General features: G+C 39.3%; 1 protein-coding gene across 10 annotated transcripts in view; it reads left to right on the top strand.

Annotated features, from left to right (window-relative positions):
* Positions 1–24,183, top strand: part of LOC126457526 (patronin) — a 403,664-nt gene that overhangs the window by 232,806 nt on the left and 146,675 nt on the right. For 9 of the 10 annotated variants that reach the window (XM_050093874.1, XM_050093879.1, XM_050093878.1 and 6 more), the window contains 2 exons: positions 3,007–3,122; positions 14,593–14,703. In XM_050093874.1, the coding sequence (XP_049949831.1) occupies positions 3,007–3,122; positions 14,593–14,703 (227 nt within the window). The remainder of the gene's footprint in view (positions 1–3,006; positions 3,123–14,592; positions 14,704–24,183) is intronic. The other variant, XM_050093876.1, reaches the window with a different exon arrangement.

Below are 24,183 nucleotides of genomic sequence, written 5' to 3'. Positions count from 1 at the left end.
CTAAGTCTACAAATGCTAGAAATGTGGGTTTGCCTTTCCTTAATCTTTCTTCTAAGATAAGTCGTAAGGTCAGTATTGCCTCACGTGTTCCAGTGTTTCTACGGAATCCAAACTGATCTTCCCCGAGGTTGGCTTCTACTAGTTTTTCCATTCGTCTGTAAAGAATTCGTGTTAGTATTTTGCAGCTGTGACTTATTAAGCTGATAGTTCGGTAATTTTCACATCTGTCAACACCTGCTTTCTTTGGGATTGGAATTATTATATTCTTCTTGAAGTCTGAGGGTATTTCGCCTGTTTCATACATCTTGCTCACCAGATGGTAGAGTTTTGTCAGGACTGGCTCTCCCACGGCCTTCAGTAGTTCCAATGGAATGTTGTCTACTCCTGGGGCCTTGTTTCGACTCAGGTCTTTCAGTGCTCTGTCAAACTCTTCACGCAGTATCATATCTCCCATTTCATCTTCATCTACATCCTCTTCCATTTCCATAATATTGTCCTCAAGTACATCGCCCTTGTATAGACCCTTTATATACTCCTTCCACCTTTCTGCTTTCCCTTCTTTGCTTAGAACTGGGTTTCCATCTGAGCTCTTGATATTCATACAAGTCGTTCTCTTATCTCCAAAGGTCTCTTTAATTTTCCTGTAGGCGGTATCTATCTTACCCCTAGTGAGATAGGCCTCTACATCCTTGCATTTGTCCTCTAGCCATCCCTGCTTAGCCATTTTGCACTTCCTGTCGATCTCATTTTTGAGACGTTTGTATTCCTTTTTGCCTGTTTCACTTACTGCATTTTTATATTTTCTCCTTTCATCAATTGAATTCAATATTTCTTCTGTTACCCAAGGATTTCTACTAGCCCTCGTCTTTTTACCTACTTGATCCTCTGCTGCCTTCACTACTTCAACCCTCAAAGCTACCCATTCTTCTTCTACTGTATTTATTTCCCCCATTCCTGTCAATTGCTCCCTTATGCTCTCCCTGAATCTCTGTGCAACCTCTGGTTCTTTTAGTTTATCCAGGTCCCATCTCCTTAAATTCCCACCTTTTTGCAGTTTCTTCAGTTTTAATCTACAGGTCATGACCAATAGATTGTGGTCAGAGTCCACATCTGCCCCTGGAAATGTCTTACAATTTAAAACCTGGTTCCTAAATCTCTGTCTTACCATTATATAATCTATCTGATACCTTTTAGTATCTCCAGGGTTCTTCCATGTATACAACCTTCTTTCATGATTCTTAAACCAAGTGTTAGTTATGATTATGTTGTGCTCTGTGCAAAATTCGACCAGGCGGCTTCCTCTTTCATTTCTGTCCCCCCATCCATATTCACCTACTATGTTTCCTTCTCTCCCTTTTCCTACACTCGAATTCCAGTCACCCATGACTATTAAATTTTCGTCTCCCTTCACAATCTGAATAATTTCTTTTATTTCATCATACATTTCTTCAATTTCTTCGTCATCTGCAGAGCTAGTTGGCATATAAACTTGTACTACTGTAGTAGGTGTGGGCTTCGTATCTATCTTGGCCACAATAATGCGTTCACTATGCTGTTTGTAGTAGCTTACCCGCATTCCTATTTTCCTATTCATTATTAAACCTACTCCTGCATTACCCCTATTTGATTTTGTGTTTATAACCCTGTAGTCACCTGACCAGAAGTCTTGTTCCTCCTGCCACCGAACTTCACTAATTCCCACTATATCCAACTTCAACCTATCCATTTCCCTTTTTAAATTTTCTAACCTATCTGCCCGATTAAGGGATCTGACATTCCACGCTCCGATCCGTAGAACGCCAGTTTTCTTTCGCCTGATAACGACATCCTCTTGAGTAGTCCCCGCCCGGAGATCCGAATGGGGGACTATTTTACCTCCGGAATATTTTACCCAAGAGGACGCCATCATCATGTAATCATACAGTAAAGCTGCATGCCCTCGGGAAAAATTACGGCTGTAGTTTCCCCTTGCTTTCAGCCGTTCGCAGTACCAGCACAGCAAGGCCGTTTTGGTTATTGTTACAAGGCCAGATCAGTCAATCATCCAGACTGTTGCCCTTGCAAATACTGAAAAGGCTGCTGCCCCTCTTCAGGAACCACACGTTTGTCTGGCCTCTCAACAGATACCCCTCCGTGGTGGTTGCACCTACGGTACGGCTATCTGTATCGCTGAGGCACACAAGCCTCCCCACCAACGGCAAGGTCCATGGTTCATGGGGGGGGTCACCATACTTACTGTTCTTAAATCACTTAGTTGCTGCTCGTATTATTTCTGAAGTGGCAGACATTAGAAGATTTTGGCTGTTACTACTTTGTGTCTGACCAGTCACTAACAATAATAGTAATAATAATACTGTGTACAGCACTACAGTAGCATTTATGTAGTTACTGCTGAGCTGTACTGTCAGCTGATTTATTCATCTGTTTCGAGTCAGCAGTGAAGCAATTTCTGGACTACCGCAGGTACTGTCGACAACTTGGAGAAGGCATTTTCTTGAGATGTTTAGCGTTTGTTACGTATGTGTCTGTCTTATCATCAGCAGTGTATGAGACAAAGCACAACATGTGTGTGTAGTGAGTAGTGACTATATGAGGATCCTGCAACCTCCACCGCACTAATTGTACTGATTGAGAAAAAGTAATTATTGATAACTTATATAATCCATGTTAAAGTCTGACAGAATTGTGAGAGTAGTAATGATGATTTGAAAAAAAAATTTAGTTTCAAGAAACAGAATTGAGCCGTACAGTTTTTATAGTTTTTACCCTTCAGGAAATTTCATTTTGCTCCTCAGGGGCTAATTATCCCCAGGTTGGGAACCACTGATTTAGATCATGTAAATAAATTTAACATTTATGTTTTACTTCAGTCAAAAGCTAACCTACTCTTACATAGTCCACACTACACTAGATACTGTTCTTTTTATTAATTGTTGATTAAATTGTTGTATTTTTAAATATATAAAAAAGAAATGGTTTAAATCAGTAGCTCTTACTGTTTTCCAGATCCATGAGGCAGAATTTGATTGTCTTCCTTGCTGACCTTTTTAACGTTCTTGAAATACATCCTGTTAAATGTGTGAGGTTTCCTGGTACGGATAAATCATCTTATTTGAAAGAAGGTGAGGTACTATTCAGTGGACTGAGCCAAATTTTGTTTTGTTTTTATTTGTTTTCATTTTAAGTTAGTAAAACAGGCAAATTAACTCTCATTCTGTTGTGTTATTAATATATTTACAGGCATTCATATTGAATGATTCTTGTACTAACGTTGCCTGTTGCTTGTGTTAATTCAAAATCATGAAATTTTTACAAATATATCCTCAAACCTATAGTTCATTTTCTATTGTATGCACAAAATAGTAGATACTTGTTTTGTTTCCATCGTTTTTGTTGGTATCAGGACTGTATGTTGTATTTCTAAGAAAGCTATGAGCAAAATGATACAATCGGTATTTCTTCAGATATGAATGATTCTGAAATTTCAATTAAACTAGTTGGTGCGTCACTGAGAGCCTCAGCAATATTTAGTAATTGAGGGAAGTAGTAAAAGCAAAATTGTAATATGTTTTGTGTGTTCATAATTAATTAATTACATAATTACATAATTCCAGAATATAAGCAACGTCTATGTTTTCTTGATTTATCTCACATACATTTTATGTTTGTGAATAATGTAGGTTTCTTCCTGAAGTACAAACAACCTCAATGTTAGAACGTAGTTTAATTACCTATTGGCTCCTGTCTCAGGTTCTTCGGCCGATGTTCATCTAATGATTTTACTTACGTTTCGCTGGCACGAGTGGCTGGCATTGTCAAAGCTTCACCCTCCATTGCCGGTGGTGAACTGGAGCCGAGCTCGCGGCCGCAGACTATATGTACCTGGCGTGCCAAAGTCTGAGGGCTTCTCTGCGGTCATTTCCGGTGCAGTTCTCCTCTTGCTACCTACGACGGTCGTTTGCTGCAGTACGTGAAGCTAGGATCCGTTTACCTTAAGGCTTTCCTCTTTCTTGTGGAAGCTGTTCGCTTGTTTTGTATTTCTGCAGCTTCTCCGAACAAGCGTGTGTGGTAGTGCTTCTCTACAGCCAGAACTTCCGTGTCGGCAAATTTTATTACGTGGTCGGTCTCACTCAGTGCGTGTTATGCCATGGCCGATTTCTCCATCTGTCCCAACCTGCAGTGTCACTTATGTTCTTTGATGCTGGTGTTGATTGATCGTCCAGTCATCCCGACATAAACTTTTCTGCATGTGCATGGTATACAGTATATACAAGAAAGAGGAAAGCCTTAAGGTAAACGGATCCTGGCTTCCCGTACGGCTGCAAACGACCGTCGCAGGTAGCAAGAGGAGAACCGCACCGAAAATGACTGCGGAGAAGCCCTCAGACACTTGCTGAAGGAGTTTTGTGAGTTTGAGTGGCACCAGTAAAGGAGGTTCCCTCCTTTAAATGTGGAATCATTCCTATCTCATTAAGTGCAGATTAGCGCCAAAAATCTTTTTCAGTTGTCATTTGTTATGTACAAAATCACGAGTGTACTGGAACATTTATAACTTGGTTAAAGTTGGAAACCATTTGATTCACATTGAGGCAGATTATTTTAATAATTTCTGGAAAATTTGTGCAGTTGGTCCATTAAGCAAGATAGGCTTCTGTAATCAGAAATCCGAAAGCTTTGCCTGTCAAAATGATGCTGAATGTCGTTCCTGACTGTATTTATTTATTTGCTTTTCCAGCCAGCACTAATCAGGAAGCCAGATGATAGAACATATTTAAAGTTTAGGTTGAACATGTTTGACAAAATTTATTGTTGTTGAATACAGTGCTTGATGGGACATAACCTGATTTTAAACATTACTGTATTTCTTAGAACTGGGAGAAGTCATAAAGGTAGCAACTAGGCAACTTCCTGCCAGATTAGAGCTGTTTGCCAGATTCAAACACAGACCTAGAACCTTCCTTTTGTGGGCAATTCTCTTATACTGAGCTACCAAGGCATGACTTGTGACACGCTCACAGTTCCACTTCTGCCAGTATCTCTCTTCTATTTCAGAAGCTTCACGGAAGCTCCCCTACATATCTTGGCAAGCATAGCTCTTCCGAAAGAAAAAATATAGAAGAGAAATGGTGTAGCTACAGTCCAGGGGATGATTTGCAGAATGAATCTTTCATTCTGTGTGAGAATGTGAGTTAGTGTTTGAATGTCTATGTAAATAAAAACCTTGTGTTGGGACACTGCAGAGTTATAGATTCAGTCCAATAACACGGACTTCATTTAACCCTTATAAGAAATATAGTTAAGAACTGGGTAGTACTTGTCAGTCAATATTATACTAGATAACTTTTGGGGAATTTTCTCATTCACCAATTGGTGTTAAGCTGTGTGGCCACAACCAGGTGTAAAATGTAAACTGATTGAAGTGTAAAGCTAAGTGATCCTACTCCTCCTCCTCCTCCAAAGATTCTTTTTGCTTCAGTTGATAATTATATCATTACTGCATGGTAAAGTCAATTTATTAAAAAATCATTTGTCTTAAGAATGTTACTGACTTTTGTTGTTGATATTTTTTAGCTGTTAAACTGGCTTGGGCAGTTACCATCATTCATAATTGTAAAAAAGAATTTACTCGTATTTGCTGATTAACTAGTTAACTATTCATTTTAGATAAAGAAACTGAAATGACATTGAGTTTTTCATTGCAAAATTATGCATTGCCTGGGATTAGCTATTGGTAATATGCAAGAATAATCCATTAATAGTTACGGGACTTATTAGAGAAAAATGTGACATGACTTCTTAAGATATGCTCAGCACACTATTTATTACTTGCATGCTGTTTACATCTTTTATCTTACTGGTGCCGGGTAAAGTAAATTAATTAATCAGTACTGAAAAGGTTAAGGTTTATTTTCCTTTAAAATTTTCTGTCTTGCATATCTGTCAAAAAATATTTGTTTAGTGATGGCAACTACAAATATATATATATATACACATGCAGCATCCAAACTGTAAGCTTTGGAGTTGTATTTGATAATCATGCTCCAAATACAAATCTCAAACTTTGTTGCAAAAATCTATGCTTGGATAAGCACATGGTTAACATTAAATTGTCTCCTTGTTCAAATAGTAAATAATTATTAAGTAGATTCAGCTGTAAATCTTAGGTCGACATAGTTAGAAATTCTTCTTAATATGTGTGATTGAGAAATAAGATTTTTTTTTACTCGTAAGGTCCTGAACTAGCATACAGACCCTCTGCTTCCATTCTATGCGATGGTGTTATTGCCATGATGCAAAAAGCTATATATGCATAAGAGTTCCACAACGAGGGGCAGCTATTGAGTGACAGGGAAAGGTTGGGATAGCCTAAAGTTTAAGGTGACTACTTTCTAAAACCATGAAATACAGGTTTGATTCTCGTCCCTGACTCAAATTTCAAATTTTCACTCATAACTTAGGATGAATGTTTCTCATGCTGAATAGTTCAGCAAGGAAATTTAATTGAAGACATCATATAGATTTCATTAGAATCCTACATGTCATAATTTCCTTGTGATTGTAAGGAAATGAACTGCAAATACCTTGATAATTTTTGGAAATTCCTGGATGGTAACAGTAAACAAAAATTATAATAGGTAGTCAGTCATCTGTAGCTGTTTGGTTGATGGGATCTAGACACGTACAACAGCACAGAGATTGTACTAGCATTGGAGTTAGTTTTGGTGTGTGTGTGTGTGGGGTTGTGACACACTTTCACTGTACAAAGAGCAGCAGCTAAAAGGCTACGAAAGTATCTGTTGTTTTGTAATATGCGTCTAGTAAATAACAGCCAAATCCAAAACTGTCGGCTAACATCAAGGACACCTTAAGACTCTGCTCAGTAATAAAGAAAAATATTTGCAGAGACAGTAATATTTTAAAGATTTAATTGACTTTGGTGAATTTGGCTGTGAGCTAAGTAGAGCTGGCCACTTACTTCAGGAGAAGAGGGTAAGTAGCATGGCCACTGTGGGGCTAGAGAATGTGAGAGGGGGAATGTTTTATCATTTGTCTTAGAGTACTGATAACTCACGGGCATGTGTGACTCATACTGATCAGCTTCCATGTATAAATTCGGAGTGGAAGTAACATAGATTCATGAATTCAGCTTACAGTACGGTCATCTTAAAATTGAAACACTCCCTTATTACATCCACCGTTATTGACTTGTGGATTATAGCTTAACACTTTAGATTCACCGTGTGCAACTGATAAAGGCTGGTCATTTAATATTTACATGGCAATACTTGTTTTGCAAATCAAACTGCCTTTTCCTGCTGCTAGTTATTTTATTCATCTCATACGCATTTCGCCCTCTCCTGTTTTAAGGCATCATTAGTGAGATGATTTGCTGATCTGTGTTTCCTCACATCGCAGATCAGCAAATTGTTTCACTGATGATTCCTTAAAACAGGAGAAGGTGAAACGCTTATGGGATAAATAAAACAACTAGCAGCAGGAAAAGGCAGTTTGATTTGCAAAACAAGTATTTATATGCTTGCTGCGGAGGATGGCCACACAAACAAACTTGTTATTTACATGGGAGTTGCTTCGTATCAAATCCAACAAAACTAATTAGGATGTCAGGTAGCAATAATTGGTACATGTTTTGTTGTTAAGGTTCTATATGTTCTGTCTAAACAGCACTAATGAGGCAGGCCTTCATCTGACAAAGTAATAACGGTTAACTCATCATAGATCCCCTATTAATGTCATCACACACCAATATTCTTCAGATAGCACTGAATGCACAATCCTCACTGCAATCCAAATCGTGGATGCCCGACGCGGTTGCTGCATAATCACGGTGCACAAACGCACACTTAAACACTTCAACAAATCACTCAATTAATGCGTTACATATTTGCTGGAGGTCATGCCCACGGTGTTAGGTCACACATACAGCCATTAAACAATTGTAAGCCCGGTCGGTCGTCCTGCCGAAATCCGCCCTGCTCATTTAGCAGTCAACAACTTACTTGCTAGGAGTCCCAGCACTGACTACTCTGGCATACTGGGCTGTCGACTATCAGTAGTACCTATTGCAACCTGCATGAGGCAGAGATATATTGTTCTCACTACATAAGGGGCTGTTGACCCCTTACAATATGCAATATTTATTTGTAACTACCAACACTAAGTAAAGGCTGTTGTATTACAACACAGTGAACAGAAGAAAACTCGGACTGAGATCATTTGTTCATTTAAATATAAGCACAGTTACTGTTATTACTCAATTAATCATCCACTCACACAGATAACACAGCACCAATTTGTCAAGGAATTGGTGTCACAACTTTTGGGGTCGCCAAGAGTGACAGAAATCGTAAACTAAGAACAGTCAACATGATGTGTTCTGAATGGTGCAAACTTTTAACAATGAGTACTTGGGGGCTGGCAGCCAACTTACCGCATCCTTTCTATAGCTACTCTATTGGAAGCTCATAACATAATAATTTATGTAGTTACCAATTAATAGTAAGATTGGTACATATGGTCTGAAGTACCATCTCGGAATGTCAGCATTGACTGTTCACCAAAAAATTTGGACAATCAGTGATACATATATGGTTGCCTATCCTCATCTTGTTTGTTTACTATTTGGGCATATGAAAATTGTTGTGGCCAATAAAATAAAAATAGGAAATGTTATATGTTTTCTTTTCAGTAGACTGTTATCTCTGTCCTTCATATTTCTTGGATAGGTTGAAAAAATCTGCCAATCAGTTGCAAATAAATGTTTATTGAAACCCTTGATCTAGGATTAGATAATTTTAAAATTATATTCTTCAGAAGGTGTAAGGACCCCTAAAACTTACATTAATGCTTACAAAAATATTTTAAAGAAAACAAACAAGAAACAGCTGAAGATAAAAAAAAATGTAAAGCAAGTGTACTAACTTCTTACATCACTTGCTTATAAAGTACATAGAATAAAGCCATACGGCTCTTGCCATATGATGCATTCATCTCAGGAACAAAAATCGCAAAGACTGTAGAAACATAGCATTTCTCATGTGAAGATTAAATGCCAGGTGTAATAGCCTATTGACATACTCTTGTTGAAATAAAAGTTGACTTGTATACAATAAAACACAATGAAATCATATAAATTGTATCGCCATGCATATGGCAAATAGCAAAAGTCAGCCCAAATGTACAGGCTCCTAGCACTAAGGAAAGTTACAGAAAGAGGGTGCTAAATGTTTACACTTAAGGATGCACCTTGACTGAGTATTAGCTTATGCAAATTAAAATAGAAAAAGAAAACTGTGCCTTTTGTAAGGCCACTGTGAATTTAGAGTGACACAAGAATTAAATACAAATAAAGGGGAAGGGGGAAAATTGACTTAAATTTATTAAAACCTAATTGCTATACTGGAGAAAACTGGGGTGGGGATGGAGTTGGCAGCAAAACGACTATTCATGTTGCTGAGTAGAATGTATGAGTCTGGCGATGTACCATCTGAAATTTGGAAAATTCCAAAGACTGTAAGACCTGACAGGTGCGAGAATTATCGCCAGTCAGCTTAACAGCTCTTGCATCCAAGTTGCTGATAAGAAGAATATACAGAAGAATGGAAAATAAAATTGAGGATGTATTGGGTGATGATCAGTTTGGCTTTAGGAATGGTAAAGGCACCAGAGAGGCAATTCTGATGTTGCGGTTGATAATGGAAGCAAGACTAAAGAAAAATCAAGACACACTCATAGGATTTGTCGACTTGGAAAAAACATCCGACAATGTCAAATCGTGCAAGGTGTTTAAAATTCTGAGGAAAATAGGGGAAAGCTATAGGGAGAGACAGGTAATATACAACATGTACAAGAGCCAAGAGGGAATAATAAGAATGGAACATAAAGAACGAGCTGCTCAGATTAGAAAGGATGTAAGACAGAGTAGTCTTTCGCTCCTACAGCTCAATCTGTAAATCAAAGAAGCAATGATGGAAGTGAAAGAAAGGTTCAGGAGTGGAATCAAAATTCAAGGTGAAATTATATCAGTGATCCGATTTGCTGATGACTTTGCAGTCCTCATTGAAAGTGAAGAAGAATTGCATGATCTGCTGAGTGGAATGAACAGTCTAATGAGTACAGAATGTGGTTTGAGAATAAATCAAAGAAAGATGAAAGTAATGAGAAGTGGCAGAAATGAGAAAAGTGAGAAACTTCACATCAGGATTGATGGTCATGAAGTAGAGTTAAGGACTTCTACCTAGACAGCAAAATAATTTACGACAGACGGAGCAAGGAGGAAATCAATAGTGGACTAGCATTGGCATAAAGGACATTCCTGGCCAAAAGAAGTCTACTAGTATCAGACATAGCCCTTAATTTGAGAAAGAAATTTCAGAGAATTTACATTTGGAGCATAGCATTGCATGGTAGTAAAATATGGACTGTGGGAAAACAAGAACAGGAGAGAATCCAAGCATTTTAGTTGTGCTACAAACTAATGTTGAAAATTAGTTGGACTGATAAGGTAAGGAATGAGGAGGTTCTGCACAGAATTGGAGAGGAAAGGAATATGTGGAAAATGCTGACCAGAAGAAGGGACAGGATGACTGGACATATGTTAAGACATTAAGAAATAACTTCCGTGGTACAGAGGGAGCTATAGAGGGTAAAAACTGTAGAGGAAAACAGAGACTGGAGTACAGCCAGCAAAAAATTGAGGACGTAAGTTGCAAGTGCTACTCTGAGATGATGAGGTTGTTACAGGAGAGGAATTTATGGTGGGCTGAATCAAACCAGTCAGAAGACTGATGACTGAAAAACACAGAGCGGCACCTCCCTTGTATTTAAAGCTGGACACATGTTTAAGAGAGTACTTTTATTTGACTATTATAATTTGCCCGTGATAGTCTTTGTATATCTAATGTACTGTTGATGGCAAGCAGTGGTGGCAGCAACAGCAGAGATTCAGTGTATTAGCTACAAAAGATGGGGGTATGTTTGAAACAGATGGAAAGTGTGAAGATTTAAGGGCTGAAATCTACCTTTATCTTTACTAGGAAGCTCATGTAGAAACTACATCTCAGTGTATACCTGTACATAATTATAACTGAATTGGATTCTTGAAGTTCACTTGCTCTACGAACTGCAGTTGCACATTTTATGAACAGGGTGTCAAGTTGGCATTTTGACATTGTTTTTGTTACTGACATCTCAAACACTGGTTTGATGCAGTTCTGTGTGCTAGTGTGTCATGTGAGACATTTCATCTACACATAACTACTGCTGCAATCCACATCCATTTCACTCTATCTACTGCAGTCGAGTGTTACTCTCCCTCTACAATCTTCCACTCTCTCCATGTGCTGCCGCCACCACCACCACCACCTTCACACACTTCTCTCCAATACTATATTTACTGTTTTTGATGCCTCAGGATGTCCTATCAGGTTGTCAGGTTGTACTATGAACCTATTGTTATCGACAGTTTGAGCAGTACTTTTGTCATTGCTTATCTGATCTGTCCGTCTATTCTTCAGTATTCTTCTGAAGCACAACATTTCAAAAATTATATTATTTTCTTGTCTGTAATGTTTATTACTTATCTTCAATGCTCCAGACACATACTTACAGAAAATGCTTCCTGACACCTAAATTTATATTAGTTTTAACTTATTTATCTTTTTCAGAATATCATTTCTCGCTACTGCAAGTCTACCTTTTGTATCCCATTTACTTCTACCATTGGTAGTTATTTTGCTGGCCAAATAGTGAAACCAAGTACCACTAGCAGAGTATAGTTTCCTAATCAGATTTTTCTATTGTCACCTGATGTATTTTGATTAAAATCCATTACCCTTGTTTCACTATTGTTGTTGTTCATTTGTTCATCTATCTATCTCTTTTCCCAAGATTATCCATTCCATTCAACTTATCTTTGAAGTCCTTTAGCATCTCTGACAGAATTACAATGTCAGTGACTATTTTCAATTTTTATTTCTTCTCCTTGAACATTAATTTCTTTTCCAAATTTGTCCTTGCTTTCCTTTACTGATTGTTATATGCATAGATCAAATATCTTGGAGGATGGGCTGCAACCAGTGTCACCTGTATTCCCACGTGGTGTTTTTACAACCCTGTCTCACTCCCGTCTCAGCCACTGCCTTCCTTTCATGTCCTTTGGCTCTTATAACAGTATTCTGGTTCCTGTTAAAGTTTTAGATAACATTTCACTTCCAGTATTTCATCCTTGGGAATTTGAGAATGGTTGGGCATAGTCTGCACAAAAGATGAACGCACAAATGATGATAAAAAAGTTGGAGGAGAGTGTTAGGCAGATACTGGTATGAGGTTAAGGCTTCAGATGTGTGATATAGATATTTTTCGTGGAGAATATGGTATTCTGAATATCCTGATTTATTCACAGACTCTCATCTGATGCACTGTTACTTCATCACTCTTGATGTGATGTAAAATCCTCTCTGTTCAAATTTGCTGTTATTATGACATTTGCATCACACCAACCTCCTGCAACATTTAGGTGACAGATGCAGTCTATTATTCTTGTCATCAGTCTGCTTACTCACACGTGAAAGCTATTATGGCTCAAACATTCCATGATTTATAAAACATATGTCATAACAAAGTGTGACAGTAATTGTGATGCCGTAATTTGCCACTGCAGATAGGTTTGATATATGAGAGCTTTTTTTAAGGTGTCTGCAAGAGAATATAAACCATACATATATACAGATCACATTGACAATCTCACTGCACAACATATGGAATTCTGCCCCTTTTTCCACCTTATTTTTACTGTTTCTTTTGCAGTGGGGTCTCATTTGTGCAAGCGTTTTTCTGCAAGACATACATCTATAAGGCGTAGTTTTTCCACACCAATTTGCATCTCTTCCCTCTGTCTTCCCTTAGACACTGAGATTTGCATGGTCATTAATCACATTTTTCTCAAGCTTGTGTCATTTTAGCAAGTTCCATTTTAAGATAACAAATACACTGTTACCCACAGTTAAAACTGCATTATGAGTGCAGTATGATGTAGTGCTTAGTCTGTGCAGGACTTTGAAGCTTCAGAGCTTCGTGATTCAGGATTTCATATGAAAATTGTATGAAATCCACTTCATGGTAGTGAATAAGATATATGTAGTTGCTTCATTTTTTATTTGTGTCTGTGCATGATCTAAATGTGCAAGTAATTTGAGTTGCATGCCTTTATAAGTGGATGTTGTCCTCCTTCATGCTTAGAACAATGCAATGTGTAGTGCACTGTGCTGTTATCTTTGATTGTTCATTAATGTACATGAATTTTATTGAAATTTCACAAACAATAAAAAATCTTCTCCCCACTTCTCCTAAGTCTTCCAGTTGTTGGCACCACAGAAAATCTTCAGATCATACATTTCAATCACTATTAATATTGTTGGGAAATATCTCATCTTTCTTATATATTTTGAACTTAGACTGTCTGTTGTTGCTGATAAATTTTAATGTGCCTGATTTTCCCTGTTCTTTGCCAGTTTCTGTTGAATCATATTTCTAACTTTACTTTCACCACTCAGAAACTTAAATATTTACAATACAGTATTTCATTAGCTTATTAGCCTTTTTTATTTGCCATTGTCAGGTAAACATTTAGCTGTATCCTTTTTAGTAGCTGTTCCGTGAAATAAGATCTCAAGAAAATTATGAGGATTTCACAAATAGGTTAAGTTTGCTTGTGGCAAACTCAGATACAGAAAGATGCCAAAATTGTAAGAGAGTTTGCATTGTCTTTAATGGCAAGCTAACCCCCTCTATAAAAAAAAAAATAAAAAAATAAAAGTGAAATAATTCCTAGGCAGCAGGCAGTTCAGTGGATATGTTAATTTTTAAGCAGACAGTGTCCAGTATATGTGCAGCCGTATATTTGCATATAGAATTGCAATATGTTCATATGCAGAATAGTGATACACAAAAAGGGTTGTTTAAATTGATAAATAAAATAATGGCATTCTGATTAAATTAAACACAACACAGTTTCATTCGACATAAAAACAGGACTGCTACATTTTAAAGCATTTTTGTTGTTAATAACACGTCAGGATATAGTGCTGTTAACAAATGAAAATTGGGCTCCTGTTATGAGTGCCCAACACAAATGTAAAATTAATGGAGAGTGGAAAATGAGTGACAGCTAAACTAAGTACACACACATTATCTCAGTGAAAATGTAATAAGATGATTTGTGTATGTATGTGTGTAAAGTTTTCTAGATCAACAACTAATTTGTTTAACAAATAAGTTTCTTCCCTTCATATGGATTTTCTATTCCAAATTTGTGCCTTAGACACACATTTAATTATATTTTAGACAATGGACAAACTTGTAGAACTGTTGGTTTCTTTTGGATGTTTGAATATCTTGCAAAAACAGGAAGGGAAAGAGAGACCAGAACTGTGACTTATGAGGAAATTTGCTGGATGCTGCAACAGAGAAAACTATACCAAACTTTTGTAATTTGCAATGCCATTAGTAGTTGGCCATCACTAAAAGTATAGCTTTTAAATATTAATATCTTTTCACTATGCTCTGGCTCCTCAGTCTACCCACGGAATAGCCAAGGGGTAGCACACAAGCGTAGCTTCCCGCAGTCAATTTCTGCAATCCCTGATCTGCGCAGTAACCTTGGAGCTCATTCAAGCAGTTTTACAGGTAGGACATTCCTGAACAATAGTTTGTCCGTAGATCCGTGCCCCATTCCTAAAGTGCATGTTTCATGTTTTTTGCTCCATAGTAATTGTTTTAAGTTCGTTTATTTGAGGGAGAAGGAAGTTATGTTATGCTTTTATATTGTGAACACACAGTATTATTAAAATAGCACACAAATATTATGGTGTGTTATTAACATTAACATGGGAAATATCTTCTTCCCTTGAATATATTCATAAGAACTCATAATTTAAGCTGTGAGGAGATGGTTTTGGTACAAAGTGTATGCTTTTTTGGATTTTTGTGCCTGACTCTGCTTTGTCTGTGATTGTTGTATATAAACTAACATGTGCTTATAATAATCTGAACATAGTTTCACATAGATATTTAGTAATATCATTGCTTAACTGGATAGCTTTGAGAGTGCTGGCCATCTTGACAAATTTTTCCTGAAATTCTTGCTTGTTACCAGCTGATTAACATCATTTTTTTGAAGCAGTGATTCAAGAAGTTTCTTACTCATCTTTCTTTGGTTGAAAGTCAGAAGTAGGCAGTTTGTAGAAACATTGCTTCAAATCAGCACTGTTAGTCATCTGATAACCTGAAAAAATGTCTTCAGTGGACGGCTTTTCATGCAAAAATTGCTTCTTGTATTTGTTCTATGTTTATTGTTTATAATATTTAAGGCTAAATGTGTAACTTTTTATAATTAGATAACCGCCGAGACATTTGGAAGTGCCTTGACCTCTCTCCAGTCTCAATTTTTATTTCATTGACATTTCTGATAAATATTCGATGAATATGCTTTGAAAGTAGATGATTAATATTGGGATTTAATTGTTGTTTTACATATGGTCTACAGTACTTCAGAGTACACTGAGGAAAGTAATTCCACTTAGAGATGTCATACAATCAATATAAATTAGCCATAGAAGATGGCATCTCTCTAAATGTTTACAGTGTTAGCTCCCCCTGGGAAGGTAGGTGTGTGTGTGTGTGTGTGTGTGTGTGTGTGTGTGTGTGTGCATGAGAGAGAGAGAGAGAGAGAGAGAGTTGTGCTTTGTCCATATGCCTTGTTCATATTAACAGAAAATTATAGAGGAGCATACCCACGCATAAATGGCAATGTGCCATAATTGTGGTCATAAGTGCTATATTTGATTTCTTTGTGGAAAAATAGTTTCTCTCTTTCAATATGAAGTTAAGATATTCTGCACTAGAACTGCAAATAATTTTAATGCTTTAACATTTGCTTTGGTAAATAGTAGTTCTTGAAAGCTGAATTGGACGATTACTTGACCTGTGTACGACCAGTGTGAGCTATATCATGCAGCCATCTGTCTTGGATGCCACAAGTTTAACAAACCTGAACCTATTAAGTACTATTGAAGTTTGAAATCATGGAATGTGTCGTCGTTCTGTAGACTAGCATAAGACAGTTCTTTCTCTAGAAGTGTTTTATCTTGGACCAATAATTCACTATAGGGTCAATAATAAGTGCGTTCACAGATCAACTGAAAATCTGTTTCAGTAAATAAATAAATAATGTAAACACCTGATTAGGTATTGTTCCTTCACACTGAGCTACATCATAGGCTGTGAAACATGAAGAAGCGAATAGAGGTACTCAGTGCCATCACAGTTTCCAGCTGACCAGCACGATATTCCAAACAGTTTGTTGACATGTTTTGCTTCCGGTGTCATTCCAACATACCAGGGGGTTATTCCCCCCCACGCCAGTGCGTCCCCCCCCCCCCCCCCCCCACACACACACACACACACACATGAAGTGTAAAATGTAATTTTTTGAGAGGGTGAAAACAAAAAGGTTTAATTGTGTTTTTGGCCATGAAACTAAATTATTTTTAAAAGATAATAATTGTTATTACTATTTCATAAGACAATAAATACACACATGTTGTTATAAATACTAGCATCAATGTGTGGCACTATGTGATGAAGGTTACAGCTTATGAAATGAATGTATGATGATGATGATGATGATGATGATGATGATGATGATGATGATCATCATCATCCACTCACTCCATGCATACTTTGTACCATGCATCTACAACTGTAAAATTGAGACATATGCATCTCATATACTTAACTATTTCATGAAAATGACTTCTCAGAGTTTTAGGTAGTCCTCACAATAGGTCGGAAATTATTTGATGATTCACTTAGCAACAATGAATGAACTACAGTTGAACCTGATTTATATAACTTTGTTCATATAAAGTTTTGTTGATCCCGGCAAAATATAATTTTAAAAAATGATAAATAACCTTCTATATACACAGGGCATTTTTTACATAATTCGCTGTTATACATAACAAATTCTGATGAAATAAATTGAGTTTAGCATAACTGTAATGAACATTATTGTTTGAAAAGGAGCAATGTGATATTTTCCATACCTTTGTCGACATATGCAAGTACAGTGAGCCAGTGGCACTGTGGAGACAAGGGAGCCACGGTTAACCTGAGCAGGAGGCAAGGAAATACACACTCCTGGCATTGTTATTTTCTATACAAGAATTTATTTTGTGGTTACACTCGAGAAGTTAAGGGTTGCTGGCTCACGTTTATTGTTCGACAGTGGTTGTATTATTCAGTTGCTTTCGATCAACCAGGATAACAGAAAAAAGAAAAGTTACATGCTAGATTAGAAAGTAAAATTCATACAAGAGATGGGTGCTGTTCCGCACAAAACAAAATCTGAAATTGTATCAGACTTTGAGTGTGTTTTTAAAATTGAGTGTAAATCAACAAAACTTAGCTGTCAGCAAGAAGGGAGATACATAGATTTGGAAGAGGCAGTAGGCAGTGTTTACATGGTTCCACTAAAACGGGCTGCAGCTCTACCAATCAGTGGTGACATGTTGAAATCAAGGCAGTAGATTCAGCTAGAAGTATGAATATCACTGCTGATTTCAACACTTCATCAGGATGGTTACAAGGATTTAAAGATCATTGTGAAGTCATAGTGTGAGAAATTTCCGTCGAATCAAAAGCAGTGGATGACGTCATAGTACAACACTGGATTGATGAGGTTCTGCCGGGAATCATAAGGGATTATCAGCCTCAAAACATCTACAACTGAGACGAGATGAATCTATTCTACAGCTTGATTCCTAATAAAATGTTAACAGAAAAGAACAATTTGTGCCATGGAGGGAAGAAAAGTAAGATTCGCATGACTGTCCTTATCACCACAAATGAAGATAGATTTGACAAACTTCCCCCATATGTAATAGGAAAGACTAAGAATCTTAAGTGTTTGAAAGGTGTAAAGACAAAACCTTTGGAATTCAAATCCCATAAAAATTCTTGGCTGACTATGATTTTAATTTAACAGTGGTTAAAAAACTGGACATAAGAATGAAAAAAAAGAGGCTCCTTCTTCTTATGGATCAGCGTGCAGCACATCCGCACAAGTAGTTCTGGAAAATGTTGGAGTGGAATTTTTTCCTCCAAACTATACCAGTATTTTACAGCCACTTGATGTGGGCATTATTGTAAATTTCAAGAGTGCTTTACAGAAAAAAACTGGTTCAACATTTGATAGCACTAACTGTTGCAGGAAATAAATATCTGTCCATTAACTTATTACGAGCCATGGAATTTGTTTTGGGGGCCCAACAGCTCGTGTCGACCTCCACAATCAACAACTGTTTTTTTATAGCTGGTGCCTGCTGGAAGAGAATGCCACTGATGATGATGATGACGGTGGTAATGGTGAAGTCGTGTCTGGTAATGAGGTAGCTCTGCTGGAGGATGCAGATTGTGACAGTTCTGTACATTTTGATGATAATCTTGCTCTATGGAACAACAGGATGATGAAGAGAATGCCACTGATGATGATGATGACGGTGGTAATGGTGAAGTCGTGTCTGGTAATGAGGTAGCTCTGCTGGAGGATGCAGATTGTGACAGTTCTGTACATTTTGATGATAATCTTGCTCTATGGAACAACAGGATGATGAGATTATTGCTGATTTGTGCCACAGTGCTTGATCAGGAAGGTGCATTAGCTTAATGTGACAGTGATGGTGATGGAGATGACAATTCGAATCTTGAAACAACTTAAATGAGTGAAGTGTCAAGTGCAGGCGATGTGTGCAGGTGTTACACAGTGCTAAAAGTTGTAGTGAGAAAGCTCGGAATTCAATTAATAAGTTTGCAAAATGAGGTGTATACACTTAATGCACAAGAAATGAACCAAGCCAAATTTCTGATTTCTTTAAAGCAGGATAAAATGCAAAATGATGTATTTTCTCTGTTATACTGTATCTTTGTTGTTTGTTCAGTGCAAAGTGCCAAATTGCAATACAGTATCTAATTTCTCCATAGCAGGACCGAATAATATTTTTTGTTTTAATACTGTACTCTCTTTGTAGTTTGTAAAGTCTGCACATGTAGACCCATTGTATGTTGTGGTTGTTATTGTTGTTGTTGTTGTTGTTTTCTTTCCCCAGTGAAAAATATTGTGTGTACAACTGCATCTGACTCCTTGGTAATTCTGAGTTACAGGTAATCTTTTCTCTTTCTCTTGACAAGCATATAAATCAGGTTCAACTATAATTGGCAAGACAACACAACAGTAACTATTTAATTGCTACAGTATTGTTTTAGGACCTACACTGCTTTGTTGTTGTTTGTAAATAAGCCCATTAGGACTATGAGGAGTATTATTTATCAGCAGTAATTTTGAGTATTCCCTTTTAAGAGAGTATTTAAACTTGAGTAGCCATGCATTTTTCTTGTTCCTTCATTTCCACCAAATTCTCTTCATACTCTTGCCGTGTTCTCTCGTCCAATCTTCTGACCATTTATTTCCTATTCTCTTTAGCTTGTGGTTTTGTTGGAGTGTGTGTTTTTATAATGTTTCTGGACTGTTATTGATTGCTTATGTTATCTTGTGTCATTCCCACTTCTTTAATTTCTTCTTCTGGTTCAGTGATACATTTTGTAGGAAAAGATAGATTGCTGCTTACCATGCAGAAGATACGTTAAGTTGCAGTCAGGAACTATTAAGACACTTACATGAGGCTTTTGGTCACAGCCTTCATCAGCAAAACAGAAATACACACAGTTCATACACACAAGCGAGCACACATCCTGCACACGACTGCCAACTACGGCAGCTCAGGCCGGAATGCAGCTATCATGGGGTATGTAAGCAGCAATCTTGAGGGGGTGGGGAAGGGAAGGGACAGTAGTGTATGGGTGGGGGGAGAGAACAACACTGCCTGGCAGAGTGTGCAGGGACTAGAATGATAACAGGCGCAGTGTCAGGAGGTTGTGCAACAGGGAGGTGGGAAAAAAAGGAGCGAAAAAGGAGAGGAGTGAGAAAAAATGGGAGGCCACATCAGCATAGGGTGGGAGATGAGAATGGGGAGGAGATGACAGGACGGGGTGTGGAAACTGTTGGGTGAGGGTGTGGGGACAGTATGTTACTGTGGGTTGAGGCCAGGAAAATTATAGGAGCAGAGAATGTATTGTAAGGATAACTCCCATCTGCACAGTACAGAGAAGCTGGTGGTGGAGGGGAGGATCCAGATGGCTCAGGTACTGAAGCAGTCATTGAAATAGAGCATGTTATGTTATGCTGCAGGGTGGTCTACTTTGGTCTAGGGCACTGTTCGACAGTGGCCATTCATCCTGGTTGATACTAATTGGTAGTCGCACCAGTATAAAAGGCTATGCAATGATAGCACCATAGATAGCAAATGACTTGGCTGATTTTGTAGTGACCCGGTTCCTAATGGGATAGGACAAACCTGTTACAGGACTGGAATGGAAAGTGCTTGGTGGGTGTATTAGGCAGGTCTTGCACCTAGATCTTCTACAGGGATTTCATCTGGTGGCAAGAGTTTGGGATTGGAAGTTGTCTAGGTATGAATTAGGATGTTGTGGAGGCCCAGTTGCGTGAAAGAATACAGCTTTAGGAGGGGTGGGAAGGATCTCAGATAGGACTGTTTCAGGGTATAGTGGTAGGTAATCAAAGCCCTGGTGAAGGATGGGGTTCAGCATTTCCAGTCCGGTGTGGTACTGTGTGATGAATGGGAGCACTCCTTTGTGGCTGGTACTTGGTGATGAAGGATTGGGGGTATTAGGGGAAGTGGCAGGGGAGGTCTCTTTGCAGACTGTCTGGGGGATAGTGCCTGTCTATGAAGGCCTCGGTGAGACGTCAGCTTACTGAATATAAACCCTGTCCCCACATCTTCTATCTCAAATACTGCCTGACCCATGGAATCTTTCCAAATGGCCTGACCCATGGAATCTTTCCAAATGGCCTGACCCATGGAATCTTTCCAAATGGCCTAACCCATGGAATCTTTCCAAATGGCCTAACCCATGGAATCTTTCCAAATGGCCTAACCCATGGAATCTTTCCAAATGGCCTAACCCATGGAATCTTTCCAAATGACCTAACCCATGGAATCTTTCCAAATGACCTAACCATAAAGATTCCTTTCTCTGGATCCCACCCCTCCTTTCACAGTGAATTTCGCCTTTTCAGATTCCACCAATTCCTGGCCGTCACAAACTTTTTACTGCAAAAACACGTCTCAGTGGCCCAGGCACCCCAGAACTGCCTCTGCTCCCTCTGCAAAATACTGTTACTATACAATCCCTCCTACATACATCACATCACTGAAATTGAATCCCTTGCTCTCCAGCACCTGGAGGAGCATTCTAGACACCATCTCCATATGTTACCCAGCCTGCTGACATCCTACTGCCACCTCAGGGCACAAAAGTCAAACGCCTACCCTGCCCACAATGTTCCTCCTTGTCCAACTCTTATAGCACCAAAACTCTGCCTAGCTGACATTTTCTAAGTGCCACATCCCCCTAATCTCCTTAACAACTCCCCACCAAATCCAAAGCCAAAACATTCCCGTAAAACTGTTGTTAACCTTTCCACCCAAACCCCTCAGCTCCACAGATGTTTCAGTCCTATCCAAAGACCTCAGCTTTAGCCCTACACCCAAATTTAACGATGCTGGACTTGTCTAAGACCTACTCTACTTCTCCTGATCCCTGCAGTTGAAACACTTTTTTTGGCAGCAGTCCCTCCAACCAAAACCGTCCTATTCCAACACTGAACCCTGTCTCTTCCAGTTCATACCACCGTCCAACCGTTATCCTCTCCCCTCCCGCCTAATCACCCGTTGGTCACCTTCCAGCAGTTCCTTACCTCCAACTTAGCCTCACCATCCTTCCCCAGGTCCCTTCCAAAGAATACCATCCTTTTAGTAGAAGAAAGAACAACCATAAACAACCTCAAAACAAGTCCTGATCTAATCATCCCACCAGCAGACAGAAATTCCACCACTGATGTTATGAATCACAGTGATTAAAAGACAGAAGGCCTCCGCCAATTATCTGATCTGCCACCTATAAACTCTACCAGAGTGACTGTATCCCGCAAGTCCAACATGACCTCCAATCCCTGCGTAAAGCCGTAGGCCCTTCCCAGAACCTCTGCCCTGAATCCATTCCATCCTCACCCCTATGACAGCCTGCACACCCACCTTCTACATGCTTCCCAAAATCCACAAACCCAACAATCGTTGACACCCCATTGTGGCTGGTTATTGTGCCCCCGCAGAAAGAATTTTGACACTCATTGAACCAACACTTCCAGCCATTTGCTTATAATCTAGCCTCCCATGTCAAACATACCAACCACTTCCTTCACTGACTCTCCACCATCCCCACCCCTTTACCTCCTGGATTACCCATTATTGATACTACCTCCCTGTAGACCAATATCCCTCATGCCCTTTGTCTTACTGCTTCTCCAATGTTCTTCAGACTCCAAACCAACTGCCTTATTCCTCTTACACATTACTAACTTTATCCTAACATACCACTTCTTATCCTGTGAAGAGAAGGTATACAAATAAATCAGCAGTATGACCATGGGCACCCACATGGCATCTCCTAGGCCAACTAGTTTGTGGGCCATCTATAGGGGACCTTCCAAGCCTGACAAAACACCAAACCCTTGTCTGGTTCAGTTTCATTGACAATATCTTTATGATCTGGACTCAGGACCAAGACACCCAATCTTCTTTCCTTCACAACAGCAACACGTTCTCTCCCATCCACTTCACCTGGTCCTCCTCAACCCAACATGCAACATTGAGACATTATCTCCTTCTCCCTGATGGCCCTATCTGCACCTCTGTCCACATTAAACCTACCAACCACCAACAGTGCCTGTATTTTGACAGCTATTATCCCTTTCACACCAAATATCCCTCCCATGCAGCGTGGCCACCCTGGGACAGCATATCTGCAGTGATGAGAACTTCCTTGCTCAGTATGCTGAGGGTCTGGCCAAGGCCTTCACAGACAGGCTCTATTCCCAGTTCTAGTCCACAAACAAACCTCCTGTGCCATTTCCCCTCACACCCCGAATCCTCCTACCACCCTGAAGAACCAGTCACAAAGGAGTGTCCCCTTCGTCACCCAATTGCACCCCGGACTGGAACAACTGAACCACATACGTGGCCAGGGCTTTGATTACCTACCATCATGCCCTGAAATAAGGGACATCCTACCAGAGATCCTTCCCACCCCTCCTAAGGTGGTGTCCTGTTGCCCATCCAACCTCAACAACATTCTAGTGTGTCCCCATGCTACGCCCAGTCCCAAACCCTTGCCACGAGGATTATATCCCTGTGGAAGACGCAGGTGCAAGATCTGCCCAATCCACCCTCCCAGCAAATCCCGTTCCAGTCCTGTAACAGGTTTATTCTACCCCATGAGGGGCTGGGCCACGTGTGAAAGCAGCCATGTCGTTTACCAGCTCTGATCCAATCATTACACAGCTTTTTGTGTTGGTGTGACTACCAAACCACCTGTCCACCAGGTTGAACAGCCACCGCCAAACTTTGGCCAAAAGCAAAGTAGACCACCCTGTGGCATAACATGGAGCTGAACATGATATGCTTGATTTCAGTTGCTACTTCACTACCCAAGCCATCGGGATCCTTCCCTCCACCACCAGCTTTTCTGAACTGTGCCTCTGCTCCCGTAATTTTCGCAACCTTAGCCTATGGTAACATACTGGCCTCACACCTTCCACGCAACAGTTTCCATTTCTTCTGTCCTGTTGTCTCCTCCCCATTCACATCTACACCCTCCTTGTTTGCCACTCTTTTCCATCGCACCTACCCATCTTTCCCCACTCCTCTCCTTTTTTGCTCCCTTTTTCCCCACCTCCCTACCCCACAATCTCCTGATACTGCACCTGTTTCCATTCTAGCCCCCGATACTCAGCCAAACGGTGTTCGTCTCTCCCCCACCCACACACTACAGTCCCTTCCCCTGCCCCCTCCAGATTGTTGCTTGCATCCCAAGTGATAGCTGCATACCGGCCCACATTGAGAGTTGGCAGTCATGTGTGCATGAGGAATGCTGGCTTACGTGTATGGACTGTGTGTGTTTCTCTTTTGC

Source organism: Schistocerca serialis, chromosome 2 (assembly GCF_023864345.2).
Source record: "Schistocerca serialis cubense isolate TAMUIC-IGC-003099 chromosome 2, iqSchSeri2.2, whole genome shotgun sequence".
In the NCBI taxonomy this organism is placed as follows: domain Eukaryota; kingdom Metazoa; phylum Arthropoda; class Insecta; order Orthoptera; family Acrididae; genus Schistocerca; species Schistocerca serialis.
The sequence above is the reverse complement of the archived record's forward strand: the minus strand, read 5'-3'. Positions and strand labels throughout refer to the sequence as shown.